This window comes from Candida parapsilosis, contig 005807 (genome assembly GCF_000182765.1).
Source record: "Candida parapsilosis strain CDC317 annotated contig 005807".
NCBI classification, from domain to species: Eukaryota; Fungi; Ascomycota; class Pichiomycetes; order Serinales; family Debaryomycetaceae; genus Lodderomyces; species Lodderomyces parapsilosis.
The window spans coordinates 1,173,597-1,187,247 of NW_023503280.1; the positions used below are offsets into that span (position 1 = coordinate 1,173,597).

At 38.7% G+C, this 13,651-nt stretch overlaps 6 protein-coding genes across 6 annotated transcripts; all 6 read left to right on the forward strand. All coding sequences in view use genetic code 12, as the record gives it.

The window, feature by feature from the left end:
- Positions 1–946: 946 nt before the first annotated feature.
- CPAR2_805240 (uncharacterized protein) lies at positions 947–3,271 on the forward strand (the record flags this gene model as incomplete). Its single annotated transcript, XM_036808408.1, has 1 exon — positions 947–3,271. One exon carries the CDS (start codon positions 947–949, stop codon positions 3,269–3,271), a length of 2,325 nt encoding a protein of 774 aa, XP_036665148.1.
- Positions 3,272–5,305: 2,034 nt separating this feature from the next.
- On the forward strand, positions 5,306–5,665 carry CPAR2_805250 (uncharacterized protein; the record flags this gene model as incomplete). Its single annotated transcript, XM_036808409.1, has 1 exon — positions 5,306–5,665. The coding sequence occupies one exon, from the start codon at positions 5,306–5,308 to the stop codon at positions 5,663–5,665; it is 360 nt and encodes a 119-aa protein (XP_036665149.1).
- Positions 5,666–5,787: 122 nt separating this feature from the next.
- Positions 5,788–7,440, forward strand: JIP5 (Jip5p; the record flags this gene model as incomplete). The annotated part of the gene is made up of 1 exon (XM_036808410.1): positions 5,788–7,440. The coding sequence occupies one exon, from the start codon at positions 5,788–5,790 to the stop codon at positions 7,438–7,440; it is 1,653 nt and encodes a 550-aa protein (XP_036665150.1).
- A 219-nt stretch (positions 7,441–7,659) lies between these two features.
- Positions 7,660–10,020, forward strand: CPAR2_805270 (phosphatidylinositol-3-phosphatase; the record flags this gene model as incomplete). Its single annotated transcript, XM_036808411.1, has 1 exon — positions 7,660–10,020. The coding sequence occupies one exon, from the start codon at positions 7,660–7,662 to the stop codon at positions 10,018–10,020; it is 2,361 nt and encodes a 786-aa protein (XP_036665151.1).
- Positions 10,021–10,217: 197 nt separating this feature from the next.
- RNH35 (ribonuclease H2 catalytic subunit) lies at positions 10,218–11,363 on the forward strand (the record flags this gene model as incomplete). The annotated part of the gene is made up of 1 exon (XM_036808413.1): positions 10,218–11,363. One exon carries the CDS (start codon positions 10,218–10,220, stop codon positions 11,361–11,363), a length of 1,146 nt encoding a protein of 381 aa, XP_036665152.1.
- A 693-nt stretch (positions 11,364–12,056) lies between these two features.
- On the forward strand, positions 12,057–13,508 carry LAT1 (dihydrolipoyllysine-residue acetyltransferase; the record flags this gene model as incomplete). Its single annotated transcript, XM_036808414.1, has 1 exon — positions 12,057–13,508. The coding sequence occupies one exon, from the start codon at positions 12,057–12,059 to the stop codon at positions 13,506–13,508; it is 1,452 nt and encodes a 483-aa protein (XP_036665153.1).
- Between the last annotated feature and the right edge of the window lie 143 nt (positions 13,509–13,651).

The window sequence follows — 13,651 nt, forward strand, 5'->3', positions numbered from 1 at the left end:
AAAGACACAAAGTCAGTTTTGAAATAATTGGTCCATTATTATATACAGGATGCGATGCTATTTTTATTTAGTTTTTGTACTTTGTGCACGAATACACTACCTTTGTATATGCATTATGTATGTTTTATATTTGTTACACAACCCTAAACAGTAACCCATACACAGTTTCCATTTTTCTAAACGGCACTAGTAGGACATCAACCGATCGTCGTCACTGCTCTGCTGAAAGATAGACGAAGAACGTAGTTCTTTTAACCAGATGGTTGCCCGTTTATACTTTAACCATTTGTAATATTGATGTACACCCACACCTAATTGGGTTTAGAAATAGAGTTTTCTTTGCAAAATAAGGTCTAATGGTTTGTATACCACCCCCTCCAGTGGAAGACAAAATAGAAAAAGGAGAAGCATTTGTAAACTAAAAGAAAGTATTAATGTAGAAAAATATAAACATGAGGAGAGAAAATATAGTGGTAAAGGTCGACCCATATCTATTAAAAAAGTAGTGCATGGCATGGTATGATTTGGTACGGTATGGTATGGTATGGTACTGTAGTGAGGTTGTTGTTACTTAAGAAAGAATTATGGGTTAATTTTGATAAGTGGTGTATAAGTTGAAATCTCGTCATATCTCTAGTGGTTTTAGGTATATCATATAGCCTTTTTTGTATTTTGTGTTGATTCTATTTTTTTCTTTTTGCATCTCATCAGACGTGAGAATTAATTTTTGATTTTAATTTTAATTTATTATTTTTATTATTTTATTTTTCAGTTCACAAACATTTTCCATTGTAAGACAAAGGAGAGCTAAACATATATGTATATATAAATATTTAGACAAGTTACCTATAACCCACCACCATTAAGAATTTTACATTGTGTACTACTACTACTACTACATACTACTATTTCTACCACCATTAGTCTATCCTACAACACACAAACGATGAGTAGTAGTGACTTTGGAGGACTAGGCATTGTATTAGAGGAGACAGAAGACCAAAGACGACATACTAGTACCAGTAATAGTCAAAGTACATCCATTACAGACTCGCAGCAACAACAGCAACAGCAACAGCAACAGCAACAGCAACAGCATCCACTTGCCCAGCTGCTATTACCATCGGATGATGAGCTTGACCACTATTTACACGACAGTAACAGTATACATCATCACTCGCCACTAGGAACTGGTATACAATACACATCACAACAGCAGCACCAACCAAGATATAGTGCTCTTTCAAGACATTCTAGCACCGCAAGTCTATCCAGCATATCTCATCGAACATCATCTTCCCAGACTATACCAGCAAAAGCCAACACCTCCATTTTACAATCACCACAGCCTACATTGTCAATAAATACTTCAACAACACCAGGAACACCAGTGGTAAACACTCCTGTAATTAATGCTGGAATCTTGCCACCACCTTCACCAGCACAACTACAAAAACTCAACCAACAGCAACTGCTGCAACAACAACTGCAACAACTGCAGCAGCACCAGGCACTGTCTAATCATTCAGACAGTACGGAAGTACTTTTACCACCATTGCCTGATGCAGTTGAAGATTTGAAATCTCCCTTGAGTACTACACAACATACTATATCCACTACTGGTAATGAAGATTTACACTCAACATCATCATTGCAAATCTCTCATGACAACAACAATAGTAAAAACAATGATTATTTTGATGAAAATGGCAATTACGGTGATAATGACGACGACGGTGAAAATGATGATGATGATGCTAGCACAAATTACAGCATCTATTCCACCGAGTTTAGTAACATTTACCGAAACTGTAAAAGCTCCTACTCCAATTATGCATTGGACTCACCTACTTTCCTAATAGACCAGCAACAGCTGGAACAGCATCAGCAACAGCATCAACAACTGCTGCCACTTAGTCAGCCCCCGCAAACAATGCAATATTTCCCCACCTTACTGAAACTGTTTCATCATCCATCAAACTCCAATTTAAGTGATTCAGCTGCTATATCATCTTTGGGGGGCTTTACTGGATCCAGCACGCAATTGTCCACATTCAACTCTAACAACAAAGCACCTCATACTATGTCATCTTCATCGACGCCAACTGAGAAAACCAGTCCTTTGAAACGATTGAAAAACTTAAAGAATGGGATACGAAAATTGTCATTGGGAAGTAACTCAAGCAGCAACAACAACAACAACAGCAGCAGCAGCAACAATAGTTACGATCCCACTATTTCTGTCTCTTCTGCATCAACTCCATCAAGTGTTAAACCCTCTATGTTTTCTACTTTAAGCTCAAACACAGCAAACCCGTTCCCAGCAAGACCCATATTGAGCCCGTTGCAAACAAATGATAAAAATATACCAATAACTGCAACAACTTCAAACACCACCAGAACAATAACACCGCCGGTCAGTACCAAATCAGTGTCCAACTCCATTCCAGCAGTGGCAACAAATAGTCTTACTGGACAATTGAGCCAGTTTCAACAACCACAACAAAGACACACAAAACATCAACACAATAACTCATCATCGTCAACATCAACTACATCTTCATTGACATCAATGTTGCGTGCCAAACGTTCTCGTGCTTATAGTCAAGGCACAGCTAACGCAACAAATTTCACACCAATTACACCACCACCAATGTTGACCTCACCAATAATCACTTTTAGTGAAAATTTACAATCTACAAAGGCAACTTTGAACAATATTGAACAAAATTATTTTGATTGTTTAGCAGCAGCTCAAAATCAGACTCACAATCAGAATCAAAATCAATGTCAAACCACACAAGGTCAGGGACATGTGTCATCTAGTATTGCATCTACGCCAGCAACTACTGCCAAGTCGACAAGAACATCATCGGCTGTATCAATGAGCAAATATGCGTCTTCAGTGGGACAATCTTGCACCACCACATCAACAAATCATCAACAACAACAACAACAACAACAACAACAACAGCAGCAGCATCAGCATGATCCATCCACACAAGTCAACTCCATTGAAGAAATGACCACTATTGAAGATTTGCTCCAATACTCCAATTTCCTTGCAAGTCAAAAACAATCAATTGATGATGTATTCCAAAAGACTAAAGAAAAGATGGGTGCTTCCGGATGGTGTTCACAATATGATTTACATAATTTGCAATTGCAGCAAGATAGTTCCCGATGTCAGATTGATACTTTGATTTTACGGATTGAAGAACGTTTGAATCGGGATTTTGATTATTCAATGTTGAATAATGAAAGCCAATGAGCAATGAGCAACGATACATGTGGGCTTTACTTTGTTTGACTACATATACGATGTTTTACGGTTTGACAATGATTAGACCATGTTGTTGGTGCTGCTTTTAACGAACCATGAACGCTCCTTTCTTTAACGATGATTACTACTACTACTACTACTATTATTACTTTTCATGCCAACCTTAAATTTTGTTACGCTCTTTTAATGACTTTACTTATATGAATATAGATTATAGAAAAATATCCTGACGTCTTTTAACGATAAAAAGTATCAGAGAAAAAGAACAAAGATTTGTAGTATCCGCCAAGTAGATTTTCAAAAGTGGAATGTTGTCTTATCGGAAAGACAAAGTACAACTACAGTTGACGAACTCGGAGTTCAATGGTCCTTGTTTCTATAACCCATATACATTTTGAGGCGATTTCAATAGACCAAAACTTCTTTTGTATTTTTTGATTTTACAATCTGCTGAATAGGAGATTGGCGCCAATCGGTGGAACAATAGAGAAGAAACAAACGCACCACTTTCTAACGCCTCATGTATCTAACCGTAGATTATTTCGTGCCGTTTGTGATTGGGTTTTCACACATTTCTGAGACAAGTTCATCAGTTCTAGAACCTGTAACCATCTTTGTACACACCTCAATATATCCTTTTGCGTAACTAACCTTAGCAATTGGGTCCACTCAATTGCGGAAAAAACAATATCCTGTACACCTCCTTTTTTTTTTACACCTGATGCTGAAACATGTGACGTAGAAGATCGTCGATACTTAACCATTTCAACTTTTAATCCAAATGTGCTCCTCTTGTGAAATGGGCCAAGATGAAGATTGATGATGAGCAAATGAGAGGCGGATTTAAGCGTGGGTACAGTTTTCCTTCCACCCTCTCCCTATTGTTTTAAAGATTTTCTCTATTGTCTAGTTTAGTTTTGGGCGAGTATTGTTATTGCTTCACATCCTCCACCTAAAAATTAAATGGCAACAATGAACATCAAAGATAGATGGGCAATAAAACAAAGCCTTCTCTTTATTGTTACTGTATCTAGAGTTAAACTTTGGGTTCGAGTTCGAATTTGGAAACAGCACACAAAACGTAGTGGCTTGCGTGTCGATGTTCTAGAATTGGCGCCGAGATAACTAAGAGTTGGCTTAATTTGGGCAGCATAATGCATGCGATTTATGGTTACGAGATTTTCTTTGCCAGACGGTGTATTTCACTATTGGATTTTTCATCGCACTTAATTGTGTCGGTCGTGCGATAAATGCGATGAATGCGATGATGAGAAAAGAACGTAGTATTGTACAAGACATGTCCTCTTTCAAAGACGCCACACTCGATCTCTTCCTATTACGAGAAAAATTTACAACCCAGACAATCTTTCTCTTCCTACTGCGAGAAAAAACTCTCCATCTACTGTGTTAGAATGTGTCGAAATATTAAGATCCAAATATATACACTTGAATGAGAGAGATTCCTTTCTCAAAAGCATAATTCAGTATGAGGTATACATTTCGACGAAGTAAAAGAACTTTGATCTAGCAATTCTTTTCCCCTCCACTCATTCATTTCAAATAGTAAATGGTGCAGTGAATAGAATGCATTCGTATCAAAGAATCAAAAAGAAGAAGAAAAAGAAAAAGAAGAAGAGGAAGAAAGTTGAGTGAATTTTTTTTTCATCTTGTCTTTGTCGTCTGGTGATGATTTTTGGATTGATGAGTCGTGTAATTTGGTACAAGTTACTTACTTATGTAAGTTACCATTGTAATCTTGCAAAAGTAGAGGCCCATTGAGAGAGCCGAAAGCTTTTAAGATGTGCAAGTGAATCATCGCCACTGGGTAATGGATCATGTCGCGTGTATACTATGTAACAGCTCCGCCTTTCAAACGTATAATCATACAATGATGTGTTAACAAACTTTTTTGGAATCGAAACGCGACCCAAAACAAACCTCCCAGCTGAGACAATCTCGATCCAATACATACCCTCCACCCGTTTCTCCTCAAATTCAACTAATACTCTCCCTACATTGACTATGAGTCATTCACAGATAACCGATCCCGATTCATACAGCTTACGTGATATTCTCCTCCTTTCACAACTCCTACACACGAACAAGATCCCGACGTTGCAGGCTTTGGAATCAATCAATCATAACGTGCTTGAAAGTGTACTCCATCAGTGGAAAACACATGTCTCAACACAACTAGAGCACAAAACCATCAAAATCAATACGCTACACCAATTGATGGAGTTGTATCGTAAGTTATTGGACAAGTATAAAGTTGACAATACTGAGAGTTTGGCGAATGAGGTGTATTACTTGAGAATTGATGAGTTGAAGAATACCATTGAAACGAAACGAAATGAGTTTACGGCAGTATTGAATTCGTAACTTGGGACTGTATGCAATATGATCCATTCGGAGAACCCTCATCGCATGGATTCATTTTGAGGAAAAAATAAATGTTCAACCTCATTTCGAATGCCCCATCTTCAAAGAAACACTTGCACTGTATGGGTAAAAAAAAATCAAATGCAGCTAGTGCGGCTCCGTTGATGGAGTCGTCAGTGGCTCCAATTGTTGAAATTTACTACCAGGACCCATTGTTCACAATGGCTGCTCACCCTACGAGACCTATAATCATATCGGGATTGGGAACAGGATACTTGTATTGCAACACGTACGATGTGGCCGAGCTAGAGGAATACCTGGAGAAACGAAGACAAGAAGTGATTGAAATTGATAAACGTGCTTATGCGGCGGGCACGATCCCCCATATCACAACTTCTGTTTCTCAGCTGAAGACCCATTGGTGGAAATACATTGGCTATAAAGACATCCACAATACTGGTTCTTATATCAAGAATAATTGGCAAACGAAAAGACACAAGGGATCTTGCAGACATGCCATTTTCGACCCTAGAAGCAACTCATCGGGGGAATTTGTGTATTCATGTGGTACGGACAATATCATTAAAAAGGCAACCACTGAACTGGGAAAAGTAGTTGGCAAGGTTGATGTTACTTCTGATTATACTGACCCAAAGGATAAGCTAACTAAATTGTGTCATTCAACAACACATCCTTTTTTACTTTCTGGTACTGAAGATGGACATGTATTAGTTTATGACTCCTCCAATTTATCCTCAAACAAGCTAAAGTTTAAAGTGAACCAAGTACATGATGATGCTATCAATCAAATCTTGACAATGCCACAATCACCGTATCACTACCTCACCCTTGGATCAACCACCTTGTCACACATTGATATTAGAAAGGGAATAATTACTCAATCCGATGACCAAGAAGACGAATTGTTGGCCATGTCATACACAACTGATGAGTTAAGTGAGGGAAAGGGAGACACTGTATTGGTTGGCCACGGAGAAGGTTTAGTTACAATTTGGAAAAATTCCAAAAACAAGCTTATGGATCAATTATCGCGAATCAAAATCAACAAGCAAGCTTCAATTGATGCAATTATACCTACGATGAATAACGATTCCGAAGAGATGGCGCAATCAGTCTGGTGTGGAGATAGTGATGGTTTGCTTCATCGAATCAATTATAAACGTGGCAAGATTGTTGAGACGCGTGTACACTCTGCCTCATGGAAATCCGATCTTGACGAAGTTGGGATCTTGGATATTGATTATGAGTATAGATTGATTAGTGCTGGAATGGAAAGATTGAAAATATGGTCCAATAAGGAGGTTGATGATGTTGAAGACGAGGGTAACGAAGACGAAAGTGGGGATCACGATAGTGATGATGATCCTGGTGCATCTGCTAGTGATATTGCAAGTGAGGAGACCTCTGATCTGGATTTGGGAAGCGAAGATGATGCTCAAGAGGAAGAAAATAGTGATGATGACGAAGTAGAGGAAATGAAGTCTCAGAGTGAGGATGAAGACAATACTCAAGTTGAGGATGTACCTCCTGCCTACAAACGCAAGAGAAGGGATTTCACAGAAACTATCACTAAACCAAAGAGCAAACGCATTGACATCAATAAACTCACCAAACTGGGTAATGATGAAAATGACGCACCACCAGAGGAACCTCAACTGAAGAAACAAAAAAAGAAAGACGGCAGGTTGACTGCCAAACAATTGAGGAATATGCAGACACGTGAACATGGTATTAAAAAGTTTGAAGATTTATAGAGAACCACTAAGCTGTCTCGTATGAATGGGTTGCGTGTAAGTTGTGTCCCTTGTTTTTCGCATCTTTTTGCACCTCTTGTGACAAAACTGTGATGTTTTTTTTTTTTGCTCAGTGCGTCGAATCCATTCTTATCAAAAGATCTTGTCGAGATATAGCACATTTTGTTCGTCGTATAGAAGAATAGACGAACCAAGATAACTACAACATTATAACCAACAATGGAAAACGTCTTTACTGTGCACGGTGTTGTGCTAAGTAGACGAGGGTCATACATTTTAGGAACCTTGATCTTGTCGTCACATCATCTTGTATATACATTCACGGCAAACCCAAAACAAGCCACAACGACATCAGCGTCAGCATCAACTACGTCGAGTCCACCAAAGGAAATATGGATTTGCTACCCTATAATTGAGAGGATGGCGAAAAGTCGAGGGTCGACCTGGCTAAACAACAATGCAGCAACTTCTAGCTCCTCAACCAGAACAACGTCCACCAACTCCCCCTCACCTCAGCCTCAACTATCTCCACCTCAAATTGAAGGTTTTGACAATTATAGTGCCTCAAATATAAGATTGCAATGTAAGGATTTCACGTATTTTTCATTTGATTTCAAAAATGATTTAATATGTACTGAGGTGTTTACAAAGTTGAGCTCGTTGGCTACGGTTGCCAAAGTTGACAACGACATCAAATCATTATATGCATACGCGTATGTCCCCAATAATTTAGAAAAGAAGTTGGATACAAGAGGATGGGATATTTATGATCCAGTGGCCGAATATACCCGTTTGGGGTTGATTCCCAATGAAAGCGATAAGCAATTTTGGAGAATGACTGAAGTGAATGCAGACTACAAGTTTTGTCCCTCGTATCCTTGCAAATTTATCGTTCCCAACACAATATCCGATAATGTGTTGAAACATGCTGCTAAATTCAGGTCCAAACAAAGGATACCAGCAGTAGTATACAAGCATAAATCTAATATCAACGGAAATGTCATAGCTAGATGTGCTCAGCCTCTAGTCGGACTTAATTTACAAAATCGGTCAATTCAAGATGAGAAATTGATTGGTGAGATTTTCCATTGCCAAGATGTCGAACGCGGATTCAGGTTGAAACTGGCTGAAGTGGATGAGGCTTTTGAGTACCAATCGCAACAAACACAGAGAAATTTACTAGTTGATTTGAGACCGGTGACGAATGCAATGGCCCAACATGCGTTGGGAGCGGGGACTGAAAATGTAGACAACTACCGCAACAAGAAACCAACCGGAAATGATGATTCAAATGGTGACGACAACAACAACTCACATCATTCAAGAAGTCCGCGACAAGTGGACAAGATTTTTTGCAACATTGATAATATCCATGTGGTGAGAGATTCACTAACTAAATTAACAACAATATTGAACGATCTTGATAGGTTTCAACAACCATCAGTTCCAGGTCAAGCGCAAAGTTCTGTTGTTGCAGCAGCGGCTCTACAGCATTCATTAACCAAAACACAATGGTTAAATCGACTTTCAATTATATTACAGTCTGTTGATCGAATAACCAAATCGATTCATTTAAATAACACCAATGTGATTATACATTGTTCCGATGGTTGGGATAGAACATCACAAGTATCAGCATTGGCTCAATTGTGTCTAGACCCATATTATAGAACAATGAAAGGGTTTATGGTATTGATTGAAAAAGAATGGGTCAGCTTTGGGTTCAAATTCAATACCAGAGCTGATCATGGTGGTTGCATTGGTGCTGTCATGAAAAAAGAATCCAAGAAGCCACACAAACAAGTAAGTCAACTACGTGAAGGTAACAAGAGTGGTGATGAAGTGTCGTCGGAGTTATCAATCGACAGTTTGCAATTGGAGAACAAATTAGCAAGTGAGGCAACATCAGGTGCAGCAGGAAGCGCTGCTGGAGTTACTGCTACTGCTGCTGCTGCTAGTGTCACTTCGTTTTTGCAAAAAGCAGCTCGAGCAGCTCGCGATATTAAAAACAGTGCTCAAAATGGGTTATCTAATTACCCTGATGGTAACACCAACTACAACCGCCCCAATTCACCAGACAGCAACACCGATAAACCGTTTTATTCAACTACCTCAAGCATCTACAGTGGCAGTAACGAGCGATCACCAGTTTTCCATCAATTTTTAGATTGTATCTACCAAATTGTCCGTCAACACCCAACAAAATTTGAATTCAATACAAGATTTCTCAAACGATTATTGTATCATTACTATTCATGTCAATACGGATCTTTTCTTTGTGATTCTGAACGAGAGTTGCTACAAGTTCACAAATGTTATGATCTGACGGTTTCAATTTGGGATTATTTCAATTCACGACCAAATGAATTTCGTAATAAAGCATATAACGATAACAACAACAATGGCATTGTTGAAGGAGATGAAAGTGATTCTGGTTCCGACTTTGATGGGGTTATTTTCTTCAATTCGGCTGATTTGAAGTGGTGGTTTGAATTATATGGCAGAACTGAGGAGGAGATGAATGGGTTGTCTAATTCTTTGGATCGAAAATTTGCTCAAATGGCATTAAGGAAGGAATAGTAGAGAGTGTATTGTTAGCGTAAGGAGCGAGTCACATTCTGTAATTGGCATAGTATATAGATTCGAGAAAGAGGGCTCTACTGTTTTGTACTTACTCGCAGACGCGTTTGACGATTTTGTACTTCTGGTCTCAAAAAGTCATAACAATTGATCCATTGACACCAAAACTGTTCACCAAACTATACAACACCATCGGAATGTCACTAGCAGCTGTAGAGCCCACATTGGGTACAGATACTGTTACTAGGGCTCTCAAAAGAAATATAAGGGATGTTGAGTCAGAGCAGGCGCTAGAGAAGGAGCAACAAGAGCAACAACCGGATGCTCAAGTATTTATAGAGAGTGGTACTGAGGGCATCATTTCTCCTGATACCAAAAAAGTGAAACTAGATACAGGCAACTGGATACCTCCTTCTATAACCAGTATACACTATTTTGAAGAGTTTAAAACTTCAACATACATTTCAGAAATTCCATATGAAATTTCACAAGCACCGACAAAGCCAGTTGTCATTGGCATTGACGAAGCTAGAAGAGGGCCAGTACTAGGTCCCATGGTGTATGGGCTTGCATATTCATTAAAGGATTTTCTGAGCAAGTTACAAAAAACCTATGGATTTGCTGATTCAAAGCAATTGACCGATGATAAACGACAACAATTGTTTCAAATGATTGAAGATGCTGACCAACATGAGTTGAATAAACATATCGGATGGGCGACAACTACAATGACAGCAAAAGATATATCACTGGGAATGTTACGTTCAGTACATGGAATTGGTGCATACAACTTGAATGAGCAAGCCCATGATGCGACAATCAATTTAATCAAGCAAGTTATAAACCAGGGTATCAATGTAACTGAGATTTATGTTGATACAGTTGGGCCACCAGTGTCCTATCAAGCTAAATTGAAGAAACTTTTCCCAACAATCGATATTACCGTGTCCAAAAAAGCTGATAGTGTATACCCCATTGTTTCAACCGCATCAGTAGTGGCCAAAGTTACTAGAGATTTAAACATTCGTCATTACAATACTCATTTACCTATATTACAGGGCCAAAAATTGGGATCGGGTTACCCCAGTGATCCAAACACTAGCTATTGGTTGAATCATAATGTTGACCCTGTATTTGGTTGGTGTTTCGGATTCATTAGATTTTCATGGCAAACTGCAAAAGATGCATTGATGAAGCATGATGCAGTTGAAGTGATTTATCAAGATGATTGTGTTAAGGAGAAGGGGTATAAGGATGTATCGCAAATGTTTGTTATGGATAGAAGTACCTCAGGGAAAATAAGCAAGAGTCAGTTCAATAGTGATGATGTCAACTTGATGTAATAAGAGTGGAGAGAAATATTGAGAAAAGAAGGGTGATATTGGGAATAGGGGCCATACCAAAGTGTCAGAGTATTTGATAATGGAATTTAGTAGTCACTGACGCCCATTTTGTAGATGCCAATACATAGATCTTTTCAATTTAATCTAATACTTTGTGTTTGCTATAGCATAGGTGTCGTAAAGCTTTCCTTATGTCTCTCCTTTTTGCATCCTTCTGCTAGCCCTTTGGTTCAATTAGAAAATCTTTTTGTCCCTCGGAGATATACTTCCGAGTAAAACGGAAAACACTGATGCGCAACTAGCTAACCAACAAAAAAAAAATAAACTATCTCGGAGTTTATTGTACGCCGATGTAAAAGGACGGTTATATAGAATCAACCAAACAGATTTTGTAGCTGGCATTTGTAGTTTTCGTGACTAGCATGTTTCGTAGATTCTGTGCAAGAAAGTAGGTCCCTTCCTCTCATCCAACTTACAGTGTAGATAGTACCCAACAATATGTTGTAGTCTTTTGTGTGTGTCTCTTTGTACACAAAGGTCGTTTTGACACAGCAACAGGAGAGAAACTCACCAAGTTAGAAAGAAAAAAAATCTGAATTTCATCATCATCAGCATCTACTGAATAGTTCATTCCACTTGATCACAGCACTCACTTACCCTTATCAATAACCTATTCATATATTTTTTTTTACAATGTCTTCCGCTTTATTTGCTGTTTCCAGGTCAGCAATGGCTTTAAGAACTGCTGCTGTTGCCACTAAACCAGTATCCATCAAAACCTCATCTTTCTTAACATTGGCTAGACTTTATTCATCGGGTAAATTCCCACCACACACTGTCATTCATATGCCTGCCTTATCTCCAACTATGACTTCAGGTGGTATTTTAGAATGGACCAAGAAAGTTGGTGACGAATTAGCTCCTGGTGAACCAATTGCTGAAATTGAAACTGATAAAGCATCAATGGATTTCGAATTTCAAGAAGAAGGTTACTTGGCCAAAATTTTGAAAGAAGCTGGCTCCAAGGATGTTCCAGTTGGTGAACCAATTGCTGTTTATGTTGAAGATGCTAGTGAAGTTTCTGCATTTGATAGTTTTACTGCCGCTGATGCTGGTGAAGCACCAAAACAACCAGCACCGGAAAAGGAAGAAGAATCGAAACCAAAAGAACAGGAATCCAAGTCAGAGGAACCAAAAAAGACTGAATCTAAACCATCAACATCGAGCTCCTCCGCAAAATCTTCCTCTGCCAAACCATCAGGAAGAATCTTTGCCTCACCTTTAGCCAAGACCATTGCTTTGGAAAAGGGTATTTCATTGAAACTGGTTAAAGGTACTGGTCCACATGGTAGAATTGTTGCCAAGGATCTTGAAGGTCTTGAGCCAGCACAAGCTGCTTCAGCCGCCTCCTCTACTGCTGCTACTGCTACTCCTGCAGGTGCTACTTATGAAGACATCCCATTGACCAACATGAGAAAAACTATTGCCACTAGATTATTACAATCAACTCAACAATCACCAACTTATATCATCCAATCACAAATTTCAGTCTCAAAATTATTGAAATTACGTGCTTCTTTGAATGCATCAGCCGAAGATAGATACAGATTATCAGTTAATGATCTTTTGATCAAAGCTATTGCTGTTGCATCAGTCCGAGTACCACAAATCAACTCGGCTTGGTTGGGTGACCAAGGTGTCATTAGACAATACAAAAATGTTGATGTTTCAGTTGCCGTTGCCACTCCAACTGGTTTAATAACTCCAATCATCAAAGATGCTCAAAACAAGAGATTATCTGCCATTTCTAACGAAATCAAAGATTTGGGCAAGAGAGCCAAGATTGGCAAATTGAACCCAGAAGAATACCAAGGTGGTACTATCTGTATTTCCAACTTGGGTATGAACCATGCTGTCACTGCCTTCACATCAATCATCAACCCACCACAATCTGCAATTGTTGCTATTGGAACTACTGAAAAGAAAGCAGTACCCAGTGATGTCAACGAACAAGGATTCGTTTTTGATGATGTTTTGACAATTACTGGTACTTTTGATCACAGAGTCGTAGATGGCGCTCTTGGAGGTGAATGGATTAAAGAATTGAAGAGAATTGTGGAAAATCCATTGGAAATGTTGGTTTAGGTTGATACATACTTTGAATATTACAATAAAAAGGATCCTCTTGTACACTTTTACGAATGTAAATGCGTTGTTACTGGTATGTATATTATCTCAAGTAATCTCTGTGTGTAAATTAGATGCGCTCTGAGCTCTCTGCCCAGTTC